The following is a 22,118-nucleotide window of genomic DNA, read 5'->3' on the forward strand; positions in this document are numbered from 1 at the left end:
CTATTGCTTACCATACAGCTTTTTAATACATTGCTGTCATCTGCCACCAGAATAGAAAGTTATCCAGTTTTCATGTGATGTCTAAGTATTTTTTTTTATTTATTCATTACTGCGACTCTACAGACTATAAGCCAATGCCAGATTTAATGAAAGACACTAGCTACATGTAGCATCCCCCTTCATTGAATGAACTGTTTTATTATTATATGGTGATATACACTACATTGCTATGTGTACATATTCTGATTTGTTTTTTTTGCCCTTTCATTTTTAAGGCATTGGAATAATATATGCATCAACTTCCTTGAAAACGATTTATTTAATGTTCCCTGTAGACCTTATTTGTCTGCTTAATATGTGTAGTTATTACAGTTAGAATCATTATACTTACTATTTATTGAGATTTATTGTGGCTTTCTACTGCCCCTGGTAATGTGCTGCCTAAAGCAAGCTTCTTACCTTCCCTCACGGCAGAAATGGCACTGCCTTTGTGGGACAGAGGTAATCATTATCTACTCTTCTGAACATTAACATACTTCAATTATTATTTTCTTTATCCTCAACACACTGTGAGGAATCAATGATAATTTTAAGAGCTGTCAATATATAAAGGTCTTCTTCCTGTATACTGTTTATATTATCTGCGCTTAGACTTGAAAATAAATCAAATAGATTCTCAGAGCAGAAAATCAAAGAAATGCAACAGTACATATTTAGATGATAACATCAACTTTTTTTTTATTTTAAATTCCATATCCACTGTTTAAACGCTGCAAATCTTTGAAATTGAAAGAACGTACTGCTATTGGTGGCTATTAGAAACCCAGATCATGCCTTTGAATAGACATAAGAGAAAGAAATTATTATGACAGTCATATCTTTAGCTATGAGAAGCTATAGCATTCCATATATACTTGTGGATATTTCCAGCATCTGCCATCTGCAGTTTAGTATGCCATTTTACTGCTGTAGGGAGTCTACAATTGTTTGGTCTCAGTAGGTTGACAGCATTTTCTTGTGTGAAGGGGAACAATGTTTTGTTGGTTTGTTTTTTTGCCTTGTTTTTCAATCAGTCGTTTTTTTCTATTTTATAAAAAGTACATAAAATTTATTTTTTAAGAATGTCACTGCCACGTGTAGATTATTTTAAATATATAAAAGCAAAACTATTACTCAAATTGTCATGAAGTATTTGCCCAGTTTAACAGATGAAAATGTCTTTGCATTCACAGGCATGTCAGAATGCAGGTACAGATACTAACCTAGCTTACTCCTATGGGATTTTTTTTCTTTGTACAATAAAGGTTCTTTCGTTGCTTTAGTACTCTCTATATCTGTTCTGTATACACAAGATAAAAGATAAAGTGCAGAGATGCAGAGTTCCAGACAATAATCAAAGGTAACAAGGAAAACTAAAGAGAAATGATGGATACAGAGATAAAAAAACGTAAAACCAATCAAACAATTCTGGGATAAAAAGGAAATGGTTTGTAGACATGTTGGTCAAAATGCACTCAGATCATAAGGCTTCCTTTTCTAAAAACAGATAAAAGGCAATACAAGTTGTATGGTCCATTAGACCTATGGGGTTTAAGTATATTTATCAATGGGTGAAATCTAGAGTTCACCATTTTATACGCGTCTAAAAATCCCATATGAATTAATAGAAAGTGAGTGAGCTTTTCTGTTTTATTTCTCACTTTGATAAATCTGCCTCCAAGTGTTTCACAGGTGTTTTTAATGTTTTCGACTTCTGAACTATTAGTTGTGATTAGTTCTCTCATTTATAGGACCTTGTACTGGTAAAATTGGGGGTTTGCCTCAGAAACACTACTATATTTTATATAAACAAAGCTGCTGTGTAGCCATGGGGGCAGCCATTCAAACTAAAATAGGGCAAAATGGCACTGGTTACATTGCAGATAAAAGCTCTGTAAAACATCTTTGTATTCTACAGAACTTGTCTCTTATCTGTGTATTCCCCATGGCTACACGGCAGATCATTTATATAAAATATAGTAGTCTTACCTACTAGTTGTGTGTTTGCTTCAGAACAGTACATTTTATTTTAATTACTTTAAAACACTTTTTAATTATTTGGTGGTATCGTTCCTTTAAGAATACAGATACCTAGAAAGCTATCGCATAGGATGACATGACCCCATTAATTCACAGCACCACCTCTCTCTACCCCTACATACTTCCTTCTACTCTTCAGTCTGTCTGTCTTCTTTCTTGCTTCTTCCTGACTTCTTCTCAATTACTGCTCCTTTCCACCTCTCCAACCTCAAGACCCTTCCAAATTACATAGCTCATTGGTATCCAAGCTGTAGTTTTATTATGCAATTACTATAACCGACGTTTCAGCCCATCCTGTATGTTACTCATATATTCTGTATTACAATGTTGAGACTTTTTAATTAACCTTTGAAAAAAAGTGACCCTAAATGGGGCAAATTACTAACAATATGCATGTAGATCAGGTAGCAGGCCCTTAAGTGGCTATGGCATATGCTGACGTTTCATTCCATTTTGTGTACGAGAAAATCATTCATTTAGAAATGTTTGTGAATAAAGTACTCTCTTATACATCTTTATCCATGCCTGTAAGGCATACATACTGTATTCTTTTGAACTTGAACTATGAATGAATAATGTAGATTATATGCTTTATTTCAGAGTGTAGCTAACTAACTAACCCCTTGAGCTTTCAGTCAAAGCTACCATTCAACTTGCCCCACAGATATGATTGTTATCTTTTATTTATATAGTGCTGTCATGTTACACAGAACCCAGTCAAAGTTCCCTATCAAATAACACATTAGAGCCAGTCTCCTGAGGAGCTATTTAATCTGCCTGTATCCTTTTAGAATGTGGGATGAAACCAGAGTGCCTGGAGGAAACCCCCCTCAGACACAGGGAAAACACACAAACACCTTACAAGCATGCCCAATCAACATTTGTTTATTATTACCTACAGTTACTCACTCTTTGATTACATCAGTTTAGTTTCATGGAGAATCAAATGTTCAGACATCAAGCTGAAAAGTAAAAAATGAATGTCATATCTTTAGTTTTAAAAGGTAAAGTGTGGTGTAATATGTTAATATAACCATTGCAATTTTCAATATTTATATGAACTCGATGATTGGCACAAATGAGTTCCCACAGCAGTTCTGTGTTTCTGAATTTCACTAATAAGTTGGAGAAAGGGTTATCAAGTTCCCTTTGGGTTGTTATATATCTATGATCTCATATTTTTGGGGCTTTTGTTAGACACCATTAGCAAATGTTTTTTGGTGGTCATTAATCTTCGGTGAGCCCATGTTGGCTTAACCTTTTCCCTGTATGAAACTTGCATCTATATTGACGTTCATATTGATGTTCATTTCAGTTTAAGGTAAACAAGTATATTTCCTATTTAACTATGTTTTGTATTTTATATATTTTTTTCAGGCTTTGCTTGAAACTCAAATGTTACTCAGAACTAAAGTTACAAATTTTACTTTTAATCTGGGATTCTCTGGAAAATTCTACCACACAGGTATGCATTTAAATAATTATTACTTACACAGAATATATATATAAATATATATATACATACACACATTTAAAGTGCCTTGCTCTTTTTCCCACAATGCAGCATTTTTCCCAGCATTCCAGTGTTATTGCAGTTGAAAGGGGGCATTGCGCCTGATGCAATTGCATAGTGCCTGCCAGTATTGAATATGATTCAGCACAATGAATGCAACTGTGTGTGCATTTCATCACAAATTGTATTCAATTGTGCAGGAGTCTGTCTGGCTTAATTTCCTGTGCTCAGCATGTTAGTGATGTCTGCATCTGATTCTTTAGGCACAATGCGCTGCACTTAATGATGCTGGGCATGAAGGGAACCTGGGAACTATAGCCTGGTCCTGAGGCAGCTGTAGCTCCAGGTTTCCCCTATGTCAATAGGCGTAGCAGCACTTGATTTGGAACAGAAGGCAAGAAGGAGTGAGCAGAATCAAGTTCAGCTGTATGAAAGCACAAAGAGCAGTTTTTGATGCAAGTACCTTTAATGAATGGGGTTCAACACACACAGAAAAAAGTGCAGGAGCGTAACTGTGCTTTCGGTTGTAAACTCTTTCAATAAAGTTGAGAATCATGAATTAAAGGGGAAGTAAACACCTATATGTTTAACATGAACACACTAAATGTAACTGTATTCTACATATTAAAAATTCTACAATTTCCACTTCTACTTTTTTTCTAGTCTTATAATTCCTCCCCCCTTAATGATGAGAGTTTGCTTAAATAGAACAATGAGCTTGTACGAATCAAGGGCAATTGGAAAATGAAAGAGATTTCAATTTTAATTGATACCCAGTTTAGTACAGGAAATAGCAAGAACCAAAGATATTTATTAAATAAAATAACAAAAGTATGTTTATCACAACCACAAAAAAATGTTAAAACCCAACAGGATTGTTTTGTCATCAACATGTATATATACTGGCTTAGTTACCATCTAGTAAAAGGTCCCATCTTATAACAGAGAAAAAGCAAATTAGTGCAAATATGAAGAATTTTCTGTTTATTTTGTTTTGTTTGAAGTGTGATATAAAAAATGAACTGTATGTTAGAAAACTTTATGTCTATGTTACCATTATGCCTTCTTTAGCATATAAATGCTGTACTGTATACTGAGTGGTCTCTTTACAATTGCTCTTTAAAGCTACAAAATGTTGCAGTAAGTTCTTATAATGTTTTTTCGAAGGGAAAGTTAAAACTTTTTCCATCTGCTAAACAAATAGCCTGTTTCACAAGTATGAATAACTACCCCTTTGTTTATGCTCTACATAATGTCTTACTTATATTTATGTATTTTGCAGTCAGTTCGTAAATGAAAAAAACAAAAAGACAGGTACTTGTAATGAACCATGAACTGCATATGCAGCTTGATAAGCTTACTGTCATTCAGATGACTGATCTTTCATTTGATGTGCTGCTCAGGTACTGAAAAGGAAGATCAAGGAGATGATCTTTTGCTGGGCTCAGTGGATGAGTTTTGGTGGTTTCCCCACATGTGGAGTCACATGCAACCTCATCTCTTTCACAATGAGTCTTCACTGGTGGAACAAATGATGCTCAACAAAAAATTTGCTTTGGTAAGCACTTTACCTACTACTGACATTGTCATACAAAGATCTGATTGCCATTGTGTTCTTATTCAATCAGACTAGGCAAATATGATTTTATCACAGTAAAGACAATCCTTTGAAGATAATACTGTATATCATTCCTTTATACTGATTGACTTTTTCAGGATTTTTTTTTAGGGTTTTCCTGCATATACCTACTCATATTGTTCAAAATATTTCATTAATCTTAGCTGTTTTGTGTGCAAACTGAAGTAAAAAAGAAAAATCATAAAAAAACAAATCCCGTTTTGTTGATTTTTCTTATGCTTCATGATCATTCACACCTCAATTTAGCTGTTTTAAATAAACTGTTATTCACTGCCCTGGAAACTTGCCATGATTCTTATCTAAAGACTATTAAACTCCCTAAACTTGTCAGCTTATATATTAAGTGCACTGAAATTCAGGTTTGTGCAGTTTTATCCTTAGGACAATGACAGACAGCAGTTTACAGATCAAGCCGCTTTCTGCATTTTATCACAATAAAGCTGGATGTTTTACATGCAATAAACCCCATTCTGCATTACGAGGTATTTTTGGGTGTTTTGTTGCAGAGGGCAGTTAAAAAACTGCAATCAAGAAAAGTTTATATGATTTGATTCCTGTAAATTGTGGCACAATAATGTTCCCATTATCATGAATGCAAAAAAACACCCTGGTTCACCACTATAACATCTGATAGTCAATCATATCAATGCTGTCAATGTCATGTCAGTTTCTGCATGCTGATGTAAGCCACCAGCCCACACTCATCATTCCCCTAAAGTGAGAAAGGCTTATAGTGTGAAACATGTAAAGCGCATTGTTTAATGGATATAATAATTATAACCATTGTTTCATGGGTTTTGCACTAAATAGCTAACAAATATTATTCTTTCTGATGTACAATGTACTACAAATGTAAAAAGCACAAGCTGTCAGTATTACTATATGACTACAGTCCCTGTGTGAAGAGCACATCTGGGGGGGGGGGGGGGTGCTATACTAGTTTGGGGTTTTTGTTTTTTTTGAGGGGTTCAGAATAAAAAATGTGTTTTTCAAAGTTTATATGTGCATGATATGACCCTTCAGAAAATGCACTGTAATGTTTAAAGAATTATACTAAAGCAAAGTACTAAAACAAATCTATATTCGCCCATACATTTGCTGTGATGCCCAGTAACTTGTAAAAATTACAAGAAGTACACATATGTACTAAGACTGTATATTAGCCCACTAAATGAGCCCTCTGATCAAAAACTCTTTTAGGAAGATTTAAGCTGTGTCCTGCATAAAAGGTATTTATTCAGCACTTTTTATTTAGTAAGGCAAATGCAGTACATTCAAGATTTTATGTATATTTATGCAGCAAGACCAAGTCCTTGGAGCTTTACTGTGACAGCAAATACAAGATGGAGAACAAATAGGTGCATCATTTATAAGTTAGACATTATTAAAATGAATGACCATAAAGGTGTAACAATCTTAGGTATATGTAAATTCTGTTCTATAAAACTGTCAGTTCAGAATGGAAAACATTGAAAATGCTTGCTCATTTGAAGGTCACAAAAGCTCTGCTCCTTCCAGGTTTCCCCATTAATTATGTATATTTCACCGATTGCAATAAATCTGTGTCTTTTGGTATAGCCACATATACTGACAAAAGCTGCCAGTCACAGAAGCTGGTATACTGTTTCCCAGATAGTGAGGCCATAAGTAAGAGGGAAATCAGGGCTTCTACTGAATTGAAGTGGTAGGGAAACAAAGTGCTTAAATAAGTAAGGAGATGGTTTGTCACCTCCTATGCATAAGGGTGTAATCTTAAACAGAGCTGAAAGTGGATTTCAATGAGGATGCAAAGACACAAATATTAACATATATACCCTTAGATTTGTTTTGTCATCATACACTCTACTTTCCTCTTTTACCAGTAGCCATTTTACCAGTCCCCAACATATACAACCCTGTTTCTAAATAAGTCGGGACACTGAAAAATATATACAGGCAACATTTGCTGCCATCCATGTTTTTCAGGGAAGGCCTTTCTTATGTCAGCAATACAATGCCAAACTGATTTCTACACATAATACAACAGCATGGCTCCCTAGTGATAGAATATGGGTGCTAAACTGGCTTGGCTGCAGTCCAGACCTGTCACCCACTGAAAACATTTGGCGCATTATGAATAGAAACATGCAACAAAGGAGACCCGAACTATTGTGCAGCTGAAATCTTATATCAGGCAAGAATGGGACAACATTTCACTTTTTTTAAATAAGCAGTTGGTCTCAGATCCCAAACAGTTACAAAGTGTTGTAGAAGAGATGATGAAACACCGTGGGAAACATGCCCCAACCAAACTTTTTTGGAATACATTGCTGGCATCAAATTTTAAATAGGCATATAGATTTCAGAAAACAATAACATTTCTCAGTTTCAGCAATTGATATGTTGTCTTTGTACGATTTGCAATTAAATATAGGGTTTAAATGATTTGCAGATCATGCCATTCTCTTTTTATTTATTCTCAATTTACACAGTATTCCAACACTTTTTTGAAAGGGGCTTGAATATCTGACATTGTATTCCTTGCTTCCCTGTCCACTCTATACACCTCTATTCCCCAGCTCTCACTAGCTGAATGTCTATTTGCCTATATACCATATATACAGACAATTCTCATTGACATTTATTGGAGGCAACCTTTGTTGATTACTTAAATCTTGTCATTGAGACTTTCTCAGAAAAATCCATGCGGCTACCCTGTTTCAAATAAATGAACAGTTTCAAAGGTAAAACTTGAAGTTATTGGAACCTAAACCAAAAATCTTCCCAATTGATTCTCCACGGAGTTATAATTGCTGTTCTCTTCACTCTCGATTACACATTTCATAGACACAGACTTGCATAATAAAATTGCATAGATCTTATATATTTTAACACCTGATTATGTTCAGATAATAAAAACCTGCCCTAATTGACATTAATGGATTAAGAAAGTATATTTGTAAACTTTTAGAAATTAAATATAAATATTATACTTTGTATAATTTTTCTTTTATGGCAGTGTACACAAGAGGAGATTAGGATTACATTAAAGAAGATGTACTAATCTATTCATAAAGTTAAAAGAACCAAATAAAAAGCCACACTACCTTGTTCCTATTGTTCATAGCACAAAAAAGCTAGCATGCCATTTAGACAAATTGCAAATCTAGAATATGTTTAATTTGGGCTGTTTAGACCACACTTTGAAGCTACATGTTTGCCCTTTTTTTTATTTTACCAGTGAGGACAAAATACAGCTATAATGTGGGTGTATATAAATATGTATAAATTAAATATGTAATACTTTATTGCATTTTGTAGGAGCATGGGATTCCCACTGATATGGGTTATGCAGTGGCTCCACATCACTCAGGTGTCTACCCTGTACACATGCAGCTCTATGAAGCCTGGAAAAAGATCTGGGGTATAAAAGTAACAAGTACTGAAGAATACCCCCATCTGAAACCAGCACGCTACAGACAGGGGTTTATACACAAAAATATCATGGTGAGTTTTTATGGAATATTATTAGTTTAATCAGATAATCTGTTCATTCCATTCCAAAACTAAAGCTGCAACAGTAGATTACACTAGCACTTACTAAACTAATCTTCCCTTTCTAGAAGTCCTCAAGTGATAACTAGATGTGTAAATATACTCTTGTGCATACATATATATATATATATATATATACATATATATTTATTTATATATAATGCTTTTTTCACTTATTGTAAATGTAGGCTTGTGGAAGATTTATTCAATTTGAGTTTTGAGTCCATTAAAATTACACAAATTCATGGTTATTTTTAGGTAGAAAAAAATACAAAAATTACACAAATATTAATTTTAATACATTAGAATGGTCTAAATAGCCTTTCCTTACAGCAGTAAATTTATTTACCAAAAAGCTTTCCCAGAATACATCTGCAGTCATTATTGTGAGGGTTATCTTACTGGCTCGGAGTCCAAAACAGAAAGGGTAGTAATATTTATAAAAATAAATGGATTCATGAAACTGGCAACAAAATTTGCAGCAGAAAAATTTGCTGTGTGTAAAAAAATTGTCGCCTGCGTCAAAAATAAATTGTCGCATACATTAAAAAAATGATGCACGTAACAATGATGCACGTAACAAAAAAAATTTTTTTTTTTGCGGCATGGCATTTTCGCTGTTTTGCAAATTTTTCACTGAAGCGAAATGGGACAGATTGGCTTTTTACTATTTATAAACAAATTATAACAATTTTAAATACATCAGATGCACAATAACCAAAAAGAACACCTTTTGCAAGTTACAGGCCTTCTCCACAATGAGTATGTAATACTGGCCAAGTCCATACTTCTGACACAAGTAAACACTCCTTTTTTGTAAATGTTTTTCAACAGCTCCCATTGGCAATATAAGAGCAGATTGTAATACAGTGTTGAACAACAGAACAACAAAAAAGAAATCTACAAAGAAAAAGCACCACACAAACATTTTTTCAAAACACAATACCAGGCCAATGAATTGAAAATTAGTGCCTTAATTAATATTTGGATGGAGAAAAATCCTTGTGTCAAGGTCTGTTTCTCCAAATTTGTTCCAATCTTTTATAAAGTGAATACCACTTAAACATGTACAAGTGGCAATGATAGACTAACAGATAAAGCCAGGTTTCTGGTTTACAAATATCACGTAGGCCAGTGGAGGCAAGCTGCTGAGAATATATGCAAAGCAATACATCCTACAGATTTCAGGCCCCCTTCTTCCTTTTCTTGTTTGGCACCAAAACATTTTGACAGACAGTTTCTCACAGCAATCCAACAACTTTACAATGCAGCAGCTATCAAGGCTTCTGTAATGGCATTTAGAGATGTAGCGAACTGTTCGCCGGCGAACTAATTCGCACGAAAATCGGGTGTTCGCAAGTTCGCAAACTTTTAGCTATTTTGGGTTCGCCTTAGCTGGAGCCAAATTTTGACCTCTCACCCCAGAGCCAGCAGATACATGGCAGCCAATCAGGCAGCTCTCCCTCCTGGACCACCCCCGGACCACTCCCTTCCATATATAAACCGAAGCCCAGCAGCCATTTTACATTCTGTCTGTGTGTGCTTGTTGAGTTAGCATAGGGAGAGAGCTGTGCAGGGGTTTGAGGGGCAGTTAGGTAATCTACTTTCTACTGCTCTGTATGTAGCTGCTGGGGACAGCTGTCCTGCTGATCTCATCTGCTGTAACCCAATAGTCCTTGTAAAAGCAGTTTATTACACAAGTTTAGAAATGTAGTGTGATTTCTGCCCTTTACAGCACAAAACGCAATGCTGTGTCAACAACGTATTTTTCAGAGAAATTTTTGACCTTGATTCCCCTCCTGCATGCCACTGTCCAGGTCGTGGCACCCTTTAAACAACTTTAAAATCAGTTTTCTGGCCAGAAATGGCTTTTCTAGCTTTTAATGTTTGCCTTCTCATTGAAGTCTATGGGGTTCGCAAAGTTCGCAAAAGTTCGCACTTTTTGGCAGAAGTTCGCGAACGGGTTCGCAAACTTTTTTTGTGAGGTTCGCTACATCTCTAATGGCATTTACTTTCAGTTTCATTTGTTGCCCTGCTTTGAGCAAGAAATATTTCTTAATTTAATCAACAGACAAAAAGTATGTTGAGCACAAGCTGTATTTATAAAATTAATGTCCTTAAGTTTTATATGTGCTTTCTTTGAAGGTGCAAAAGGGTAAGTAGGAGAAAAGCTTTATGTCCCTTTTTGAATATGTATGTTTCTATTGTTATTGTCTTCAATATTTGCTACTATTAAACACATTATATTAATAGGCTATTTTGCAGTCAACAAAATATTATCTAAAACTGGTTTAGGTTCTTCAGCCACCAAAGTAATTTGCTTACTTAATCTGCTGCCCATTCTGGTTATAGATCAAAGTAGCAGAAGCATTATGGTATTGTCTACAATTACCATAGCACTGGATTCTCAGATCTCACAAAGAATGGCCTGAATTCTAATAAGGTTCACTATAAAATATTCCTTTTATAATTTCAGCAAAATACATCTTTTCAAGGCTTGTATTTTGTAAGGTTTATCATAAGCTCCAAGATATAGGAAAGAAGTGTCAGAAACCAATTTACAGAAAACCATTTTCAAAACCTTCTATCTTTGAAATCCTAGGCTACCAAATCTTCATTTGAAATGCTTTCATTTTCTACAACTTTAGAGTTGGGCAGAAGAGCTTATAATAAATTCATTATGTAAGCTTTACTGGGAACATTTCCATTCCATGCTTCTGTCCTCTGTGTCTTTGAAATATAAATGCAGTAGTATTTAATCAGGAAAACCATAAGAAAAAGAACAATAACTTTAAGAGAAAAGTGTATGTAGCATAATAGCATCTATGCAACTCACAATGAAATAGAAGGTAGGCTTTCATGATCCCTGAATGTTTAAATCATAACACAATAAAGGTGCTTGCATGAGATGCAATTCCTATAAGGTTACATTTATTTTATACAAATTTGGATTAAGGGATTTTAGCTTTTATCGCTATTTCACACTTTAATAGACATGCTGGATTTGGTGCATATTCTATAGGAAAGAAAATGATTCCCATGGAGTTACTAATACTGAATAAAATCACTTCTCATTCATATGCTAGCTAGTTATTTTTTATGGAAATAAAATATTTTTTAAATGGAACATGTTTTTAAGTAACTTGCTAACTGTGTTTAGAAATGGCATTCCTTTGTAGAATGCAATCAGTACCTATCATATTTCCTTTAATTATCCAATGTTATTCATTGCTTATTTACAGTATACCGGGGACCAAAATTATGAGTTTGTTCATAAATGAACAGCTAGAGATTACAAACCGGATAATTGATTTCTACAAAAAACAGGGGGGGTGATATATAGCCATTTATAAGGGGAGAAAGAATGAATTAGATTTTGTGTTAGTACTCTGTTTAATTTTACAGTTTTAAAGATGAATTCTGTATGTTCATAAAAGTTAAAAATAGTTTATTGACTAATAGTAGACTTACTATTGATAATTAGGGAGTTATTTATCAACGTTCCTATTTTTATTTTTTCTGCAATTCAATTTTTTGAACTTAAATTATGGTTAAAAAAAACAAGATTAATTATAATTATTAGACAAAAAAGAGAAAAAGTTTAATGTAAAATTGTCGCTTCATGAAGTTCACTGAGAAGAACCTCAGCTCAAGGCAGTCCAGGTAAGTAAATACAATCACTGGGGGTGGTGGCTAACTTTTGGTATCCCCCAGTTATATCACCTTTTCGTCCCCTTCAAACTATTTATTTAATTTGAGTTTTTTACATATTTTAGCTTGTTGATCATTAAAAATGGTGAGTAAAATAGAAATTTGAGGTATTTGAGTTTTAACTTTTTTTATTTGGTTGCGTTTAGAGATTTGCAATTCTGTCCCATTTTGCTCTGCTGAAAAAATTGCAAAACAACTGAAAAGTTTGTGATATATTAATGGACGTTTTTCTGATGTTCTGCTCATACATTAAATCATTTATTTAATACATTAAGGGGCGTATTTATTATGCTGTGTAAAACTAATTCGCTGAAAAAACGGAGTAAAACGCTGTGTAAAATAAATGGAAAAGATCGCCATCTGAACGCCGGATATTACGCCGTTATTTTCCATAAGTTCCGGTGGAAGAAAAAACACGTAAAACAATTATGCTGATTTTACGCCGTTTTTACGCCATTTTTACACGGCGAAGCCTGGCGATGTTCTTGCCGGTTTTTACACAGCATAATAAATATGCCCCTAAATACATTAAACCAACCTTTCTTACAGTCAAATGTAAAAAGACTTGGAGAGCAACACAAGCACCATAAAAGTTCATGGAGGTGCCAATTAAGGGCTAAGATTGGCTATTAGGCAGCCTCTATGCACACTATCAGCTTACAGGGGGCTTTATTTGGTGGTAAATTTTGTTTTTACGCAACCAAAACTTGCCACCAAGTCAGGAATTCAAAAATAACTACCTGGTTTGGGGGCACTGAGAGCAACATCCAAGGGGTTGGTGAGCAACATGTTGCCCCATAGCCACTGGTTGGGGATCACTGCATTAAATCAATGGATGTATTTCTCACTCCAAATGCAAGTGAATGGCCTTTTTTTTTGGGGGGGGGGGGTGTTATTTCTCTTTTATTGCCATTTCATTAAAAACAATTGCCAATTCCAAAATGCAGATTTTCACCATGAGTCTGTGCTTCATGAAAAGATTTGCTCATCACTAGTTGCGTTTTTTTTAGTCTGATTTTTTTATTAAATGAGGTAACATTTGTAATTTTAAAATTGCAATGATATTCGAAGTAAAAAAAAAGCCTCCCCGAGATGCAGCAAGACATAAAGCTGTTGAATGCATAAACTTCTGCAGCTTCTCCTACTATTAATACATATGGATGTACAGTATATGCATGTATTTATCCAGTAGATAAATACAAAATAAAGTTACATTCAATTTTCATTGCTAAGTACTTAAAGCAGTCGGGACCGGTCGAACGACCTTTCACAAGGGTTGCCTAAGACCATCGGAAAACACATATTTCCGATGGTGTTAGGAATAATTTTATGGCTAGGGGTAAACACAAAATAAGGAACTTTATTAAAGGGTAGCGGCATTAGGAAGGTTGAGAACCACTGGACTTAAAGAGACAAAATGACCCCAAAAAGTCCCCATTGAGCTTACAATCTATATCCAAACCTTTAATATAGGTTAAAGGTTTGCCCTATCGCAGCCCACTAGAAAGCTACAGACACACAAAGATTACAGTTGGTGCGTATTGCCCCAGTTAAAAACACTAATGAGGGAAAGTAATAACAAACCCTATGGCAGATTAAACTTGTTTTCCCCAAGGGCTATCAAAGCTGATATTTATGTCTTGTATCAATTTTTTTTTTTTATATATATAAACATTATCTTTAAATTTGTTGAGGCTGTTTTCTGTACTTATTTATATGTTTTATTTGGTAAAATGAAGCCACATTAAAATGATTTTATAGAAGCAAACGTTAAACTAATCTCGGTGTACTAGGAAATTTTACATTATGAACCAGTCATTTAGTGAATCATATGCAGCCATCAAGCAGTAAGACAGACATCTTATAGGAAAATCATGTTTCCTAGCATCAAGGTGACTGTATGTTTTTCTATGTAATTCAATTTTCTATCATTTTCTACAATGGAAAGAATTAGAATAAGAGCTTTGTACAGAGATAATTGGAATGAAATTGTGCTTGTCTTTATCCCATCAATTCTTATAATTTTCTCTTCCACTTTTGAAAACTTTTAAAAATGCTTAATTTTACAGTCAATAGAACCATTCTTTCCTGTAAGTAGCAATTCAGCCATTAAGAAAATATCAAAAGTATGCATATCTAATTACGTAGAAAAATAGATGGGCCAACGCATAGAGCACTAAAGCAATATCAAAATTTTGTGGCAATGTTTTCATTTATTGGCTATAGTCTTTACATGTTTATTGCCATACATGAGCACATGTCCCTTAGTTATATAAAGTTTATTAAAAATATTTCTGATGCCTGGAGTCAAAGCTCTGCAGTAAAAAAAATAAACTCCATGTCTTCAGCCCAATGCTCACAGCCATTGTCTAATCTTCTTGTTTAACATGCTGTTTAACTCCCACATTTCTAGCCTTCTATTGCATGTAATTAAATATCTTGCCATTTATTGGCTGTCTGAATCAGACTTGTACTTCAAAAAAGCTGGAAGGACTTCACTTTTCTTGCTTTTACATTTTAAGTGCAGGTATAGGATCTATTATCCAGAACACTTTTGCAGATAAGGGATCTTTGGACGGATCATGTTTAGGGGCCGATTTTTCTAAATTCAACTTTTTTTGCGATTTGAGAAATAACATGAATGAGAATATTTTCTGAAACCTCAAATAAATGCTAGAAATTGCCAGAAAAAAACCCCAGCAAGTAAAACCTTCTATAGCAGTCAATGGGAATTGTCTCTAATAGCTTTATTCATGTATTTCCCAGTTTATTGAAACGTTCAAGATTTTTAGCCTTGATTGGAACATGATTTTCTTGTGTGAGTTTTTCTTTCCTGTGGAAAAACAGAACTAAAAATATTGTTGCTTAAGGGAATAAAAGCACTATTGCAGCAAAAAGTCAGGCAAGCTTCTATGACCCATAATCATTTTTCCCCTCAACCACAAATTAGTATATCCTCCTCCCCATGTAAAAAAAAATAATTTAAATATTAAATAAACCCAACAGGACCTTTTTGTCACCAATATGGATTCATGCAGATTAATTGGGATCAAGAACAAGGTACTGCTTTATCATTATTACAGAGAAAAGGGAAATCAGTACAGGTATAGGATCCCTTATCCGGAAACCCATTATCCAGAAAGTTCCGAATTACAGAAAGGCCATCTCCCACAACAATCCTATTGGGTTTAATTAATGTTTTAATAATTTTTTGGTGGATTTAAGTTATGGAGATCCAAATTACAGAAAGATCCCTTATCCGGAAAACCCCAGGTCCCGAGCATTCTGGATAACGGGTCCCATACCTGTACTAAAAAAAGAGTATTATTTGCTTAAAATGGACTCTATGGAATATCATTGTTAGTAGAAAACCCTTCATGAGGGTGTGGTACAAATATTATGTAGCTACTCATAAATTACAATTGGACTTTTTCACAATATCTTTATCTTTTTGTTTTCTGCTAGGTTCTTCCAAGGCAAACATGTGGTCTTTTCACACACACTATTTTCTATAAGGAATATCCTGGAGGTCCAAGTGAACTTGACAGAAGTATTCAAGGAGGAGAACTTTTTTTCACACTTGTCCTCAACCCAGTAAGTGTCTTACACATATACAACAGATACACACACATAAAACAGAAACACACAAACAGTATATATTATATATATTACAAACTGGAGTTGTAGTAAAAATTCTGTAGGATATATAAGTCTTTATGGATATTAAATACATGATCTCTGTGCAAGTTTACAAACTATAATGGCTTTGTTGCAAAAAAAAAAACTAATTTGAGATCTTCAAATCTTGAACTCTTGTCAATAATGTACATTTAAAATGAGTAAATAAGTCAGCCTGAAAAACCCTGAGACCAATGTGTTATTGATGACTTGTAGAGATTAAAACACTGATACAAACATGTATAGCCGGAGGCACAATTCAATGGTCCTTTTTTAATGGAACTCTTTTAGCTCTATTGGCAAATAAATAGTATTGTAAGGGTTGGTTCAGAAGGGTAGAAAATACTATTTGTTTCATCATTTTAACTTTTTGACGGTGTATTTAGAAAAAATAGATTAGTGAATGCTTGCTTAAGCCCACACCTGTTTGTTGGAGGGTCAGAAAAGGAGTGTAGCCTTGGCTCCAAACCTCCAAGAAGCACTTTGTAAAGCTTGCCTTTAATATAGTTCATGGGACTCTGAGATAATTGCTAATATTCTCATATTTTATAATATCATTAGTCATAACACAAAAGCATCACTTTTTACAGATGACCACTAAGCACTGTTTATCTCAAAACATCAATAAATAACATTCTGAAAAGTAGATAGTGCCAGATGGGTTTCTCCTCTGGACCAGCAAGAAGCTAAGTGCACAAAGCACATGATGAAATTTTAGCACAGATTTACAAACATTTTGCGCCACTCATCCATTAATTGGTACATTTCACCACATATCTGTATCAGTCAAAAGATGTGCTCATCCTTTGTAATCAATATAACATTTAATGCAATTGTATACCGTCATAAATATACCCTGTTGGTACAGTAACCTGTACAGGGGGTTACAACTAAATCTCCCTTCAAGCATAAGACAATAAAGTATGTATTGCCAAGGCAACTTCATTATACACTTTGACTCTATATAAATGGAGACATACTACTGCCAAGTACAAGCCTACATTTTATGGCAAGGTTTTGGTACTGACATTTTGATATGTGCATGGGGCACATAAGTCATGATAATGCACTCAAAGTCATATGGGGGCACTCAAAATGCTACTGAAATAGCACTGATCTCACATCATGGTAAATAATACCTTCCCCCAGTGATTTGTTTTGGGGATTTAGTATGATAATGGTGTGCTTTCAAATTGAAATATAAAATATTCACATTGTCAGCACATGTGTTGTATTTGCTTTTTACTCTCTTTACATATTAGAAGTAACCTGAGAAACAGCAAGAACATGGATCTGTTCACATCAGAGATGCACTGTGCAATGGCAGCTTTACTAGGGCATAAATTATGTACAACACTTGTATATTCACTGACACTTACACATCTCACAAATCAAATGTGCTAATCTAAAAAGAGCTATAAAGGGAGATTTACACAATTTCATCAGGGTCTTTGCCAATCTCATGAATTCTGATTACTTCTGCTCATCAGACCAGTAAATTCTTTACAGCTTAAATGGCTTCGGCAACAAGTTGTTTTGCAATACAGTGCTTGTCGAATTTTATATGGAATGCCAATTTGAACATGACTTTGATATTTGATTGGTGCTATATAGACTTGTATATTCAGAGATGACACTTGAGAATATATAGATTCCCCAGGCCTTAATGACAGCGTAGAATTTGATACATAGCAAAGTGAAAAAAATACTGCAGAGGGCAAAAAATAAATGCTAAAGATTTACGATGACTTTAAACAAATTAGAGAATTAAAAATTAGATCTGCATAGCAAACCCCTGGTTTGTATGGCTTTTTATTGTTTAAATTATGCAAGTGCATATATGTGAGTGTGTATGAATATTTTTTTTTTTTTTTTTTTAAAGTACTGACAAGAAGTACTAGCAATTAGATTAATACAGAAAGTTAATGCTAACTGTAAAGGGACTTTATATATCAATTAGAAATTACCTTTACTAAATTGTGTTTAGTACTGAGGAAAGTCAATGTTTGGTTTCTATTATTTCTCTTTTTTCTTTTCATGTACCAGTGCAGTAAATGCAAGATAGTGTCAAGCAAAAAGGTCCATACAAAGTTGCTTGTACCTACAGTATATACACTTCTTTAAGCTTGTGTCCAGCACTGATTTGCTGATTCCCCTGTACTGATGCATAGAATGCTCAGTGCAAGCTCTGAGGTGCATACGTTCAAGCAAGTTCTGGAATTACAGCCTCCCTGAGTAGTAGGTATTTCCAGAACTTATTTTGCATTCTTACTTGCAACCAAACTCCAGAATTGATGCTACACACCTTGGTACACCTTCAATGCTGCAACCTGCTGTGTCCATATTGACAAATCAGGTGCAAGAAGTGCTCTGCACAGTATTTGCAGTGAGCACAATAACACTGGCATTTTGTGGACAACTTGAAAGACCGCACTTGTTTTTTTTAATAAGCCCTGAGAAGCACTGTGGGAGAAACAATACTAAGGCTCTATACAGGTATGGGACCTATTATTCAAGCATTGAATGTAGGAAGTGCATACACATGTATGATTAGCAAATTTCCAATAGAAAGGAAGAAAGGAATTAACAGTTATTGCTAGCTGTAATATTAAAGTTATTATTTAAAGTTATATCTAGGAAAGATTTATTTATTTGTTTAATTTTCATTAAAAATTACATGATCAGTGTACAAAGCTTCATGCGACAATGTCCACTTAAAATTTAGCAGGCAAGTTACAGTATATTGTGCCTAATTATACACAGTTTATTAACCTGCCCACAGCGCCCTGCGCCAAAGAAACCAGCAACTCCAAACATTATATTGCTTACACAACATATACCTGTCCCTTGTATAAAGCCCCAAAAGGTAAATGTTACTCTTAGAAAATGCATGCTAAAGAAATAAATAAGGCTGTAATACCATGCAGCTTGAGTTGTTGGAGGTTTAGGGGGCTGCAGCAGAAAAGCTCTAAGACTGATGTCAAGAGAGGGTTCTCTAGAAATAGAACTTGGCCATACTCAGTGATGTATTCACATAATACATCAATGGTTACTCTAATTACAATAGTATAGCTGCATTTGTTGCCACAAAACATGAACAGAAGCTTGAATAAAACTTACAGATTAAGTTCTTAAGTGGTTTGTATACAAATGTTCATAGTTTAACCAACAACCTGGCAGATTCTGTCAATGCCTTTAAGAGGGGCTTGGATGAGTTCTGGAACAAGCATAGTATCCAAGGCTATTGTGATACTGTGAGTGTATAGATAGGTCAGTATAGCTTTGGGTGTACTGGGTTCACTTGGAATGGTTGAACTATGTATCCTCTCATACAAGTCACAGCTAGCAGCATGGTGGATCTTGCTATGATGTTACTCATGATAAAATGTAAACATATTTCTGCAAATTTCATTCTCTTTTGACTTAATATTTGTATGGCAGGTATTACCTGTTTGGGAAACATGGATATTGTTTGCAAAGGTTTAATACATTAGCCCCCACTGAAATAATGAAATAATACTGATTGTTAGCTAGGGGAATCATTGAGATATCAGTGTAAGGCAGGATTAGGAATTTTAATATCCCCAAAGAAATAAATTATAGGTAAACAAGACAACATGAAAGAAGCAATTTTAAATTAAATATTGACAGAGCTACTAAGGCTCATATGATTGCAAGATGCTGCTCTAGGTACAAATATCTGCACAGATTTGTGGCATTTAATAAGATGCTTGTATTAATATACTCATTGCACCTGCTTTGTAGAATAGTATTTGTATATTAGGTTGGCACACCAAAAATATATTAAATACACAGGGCTGGGTGCACACTGAAAGCCCCCAGGTAATCAATCAATATAGTAGAGGAACAGGGTACACCAATATATAGAAAATACAAAAAAAAAAATATTTCATATAATCACAAATGGACCCAACACATTTTGATCCCTTTGTCAGGGAAACATTCATAAGAAAAATAATAAAATGCAGAGTGAAAGGTATTACAAATGAGGGCAAAATGGAGCCCTGCACAATACACCTGCCTTGAGCAGACAGTAATTCCAGGGTTCTCTTGGCATATTGGGCCAACAGAGACTCCTACTTGAAGCCCCAAATTAATCACACCCAAACAGCATTATTTATGTTGTATGCCCTGGCACACCTACACTTATGCTGCCACAGTTAACTCTAGCTTTACCGTGTGGATGCATGTTTTGTGTTTTGCTCTAGTGAAATTATGCTAGAATTCTGGGGAAAAAATGCCTGCATTGTGGGTTAAATCTTGACAATTTGTCACTACTATTGTAAAGAGTCCCACATGGATCTGTACTCAAGAACAAAGAATCAAATTATGACTAAAGCTTGCTTTTCTATATAGAATTCAGGAGTTTTGTAAATAATACTCCTAAAACAACAAAAACTGAAGTAAAGCTTTAATATGAGGGACACTGAACAAAGATGGACACTAAACTATGATAGACAATATCCATGATATGAAGTTTATATACTGTAAAGAGGATAATGTACCCCCTACTGTCATTTTAAGGCTATTAGAAGTCATCAAGGCACTCCATGACCATATAAAAGCATGAAGTGACAGTCTGAGTGCTTTTATAAAGGTCACAGATCTCCAGCATAATTTTAAATTAGGGATCTTATACTGTAATCAAACATCAGAAAAAGGGATATGCTGCTGGCTGAGATAGAAAAATTATGATTCTAGCTCCAGTAGCAGAATTTAGATGATTTAAATGATGTTGAGCAATTGTATCAAGCAATATTACTATAGGAGTACAACCATGATGTTCCTGGAGTAATCCTTAATACTAAACCTTTATAACGTTAAATGATGCTGTAACAAATGAATAGAGTGTGATGGAGCAATATTGGTTATACTGAAAAGAAGGCCTCACTCATTATTCTCTGCTCTCACTCAGGGTGAATAAGGACTGCAGTGTATAAGTGTATGAAGTTTATAAGGACTGCAGGATTGACAGCATCGGTTATACTATATTTTACAAAATAACAGCTACATTTCATTTTATTATAGGCTATACATTTAAACAGAGTAAAGCCAGGTCTGACATCACCAGATGCATTTCAAACCATATAACTTCTTAAAGGGGATATAAACCAAAAAAATTAATTGATATAAACCTAATCAGTGTGTTCCATTTGCTTCATGTTTTAACCTTGAAAGCAAGCAAGTTGCAGGTAAAACTCAGTCCCTATGTAAAATGTATAACGAAGCTGTAGAATTCTTAATGAACAAGATGAAAGTAAATATAGAAACAGATGAAAGTGAGTGTAGGACTGGCCAGACATTGATACTGATGCACCCATCGCCTTGTAGGAGTGATAAACAATGGACAGTTAAATTGGCGGGCATAAGAAAAAAAAATTGTGTCTAAAAATTTTTTTTACGCCAAAGTGAAATAAGACATATTTGCTAGAGAGGACCTCGTTTCTGTCTATATTTAATGCAACCAAGCATGGTTTGTCCTTCATGTTATATATATATATATATATATATATATATATATATATATATATATATATATATATACTGTATATATATAATCAGGGAAGAAGACCAATTAGACGTAAAAGACTCCCCAGATCCCTTACTACTGTAGATAGCTCAGATCAGTCCACTGATTCTGAAACAGGCACTACTGTTAACTCTGGTAACAAGCCTTTTTTAGGAGTAAGAACAAGATCAAGGAAAGAAGGAGGAGACCCACTAGGAGAGGGGGCCACAAACCTAAGGGGGAAACCACCAAGGGGGAAGAAAACATAATCTTCAATCTCAGCAGACATATCCTAACACCAGGAGAGACCTCACTACTCCGCAAAGGGCTCTCATTTGTACCCAGCACTATACCTAACACTTTCAATACCTTAGTAGACATTCATAAATTTCAGAGGAAACTAAAACTGAAAGAACACTTTAAAAACACGCCCA

The 22,118-nt window shown here is 34.6% G+C and overlaps 1 protein-coding gene across 1 annotated transcript in view; it reads left to right on the plus strand.

Annotated features, from left to right (window-relative positions):
- ndst3 (N-deacetylase/N-sulfotransferase (heparan glucosaminyl) 3) overlaps window positions 1–22,118 on the plus strand; it is a 119,743-nt gene that overhangs the window by 52,976 nt on the left and 44,649 nt on the right. The window contains 4 exon segments of the mRNA NM_001127047.1: window positions 3,457–3,544; window positions 4,996–5,150; window positions 8,532–8,717; window positions 15,942–16,070. Of these exon segments, the coding sequence (NP_001120519.1) occupies window positions 3,457–3,544; window positions 4,996–5,150; window positions 8,532–8,717; window positions 15,942–16,070 (558 nt within the window).

This window comes from Xenopus tropicalis, chromosome 1, assembly GCF_000004195.4.
Source record: "Xenopus tropicalis strain Nigerian chromosome 1, UCB_Xtro_10.0, whole genome shotgun sequence".
Taxonomy (NCBI): domain Eukaryota; kingdom Metazoa; phylum Chordata; class Amphibia; order Anura; family Pipidae; genus Xenopus; species Xenopus tropicalis.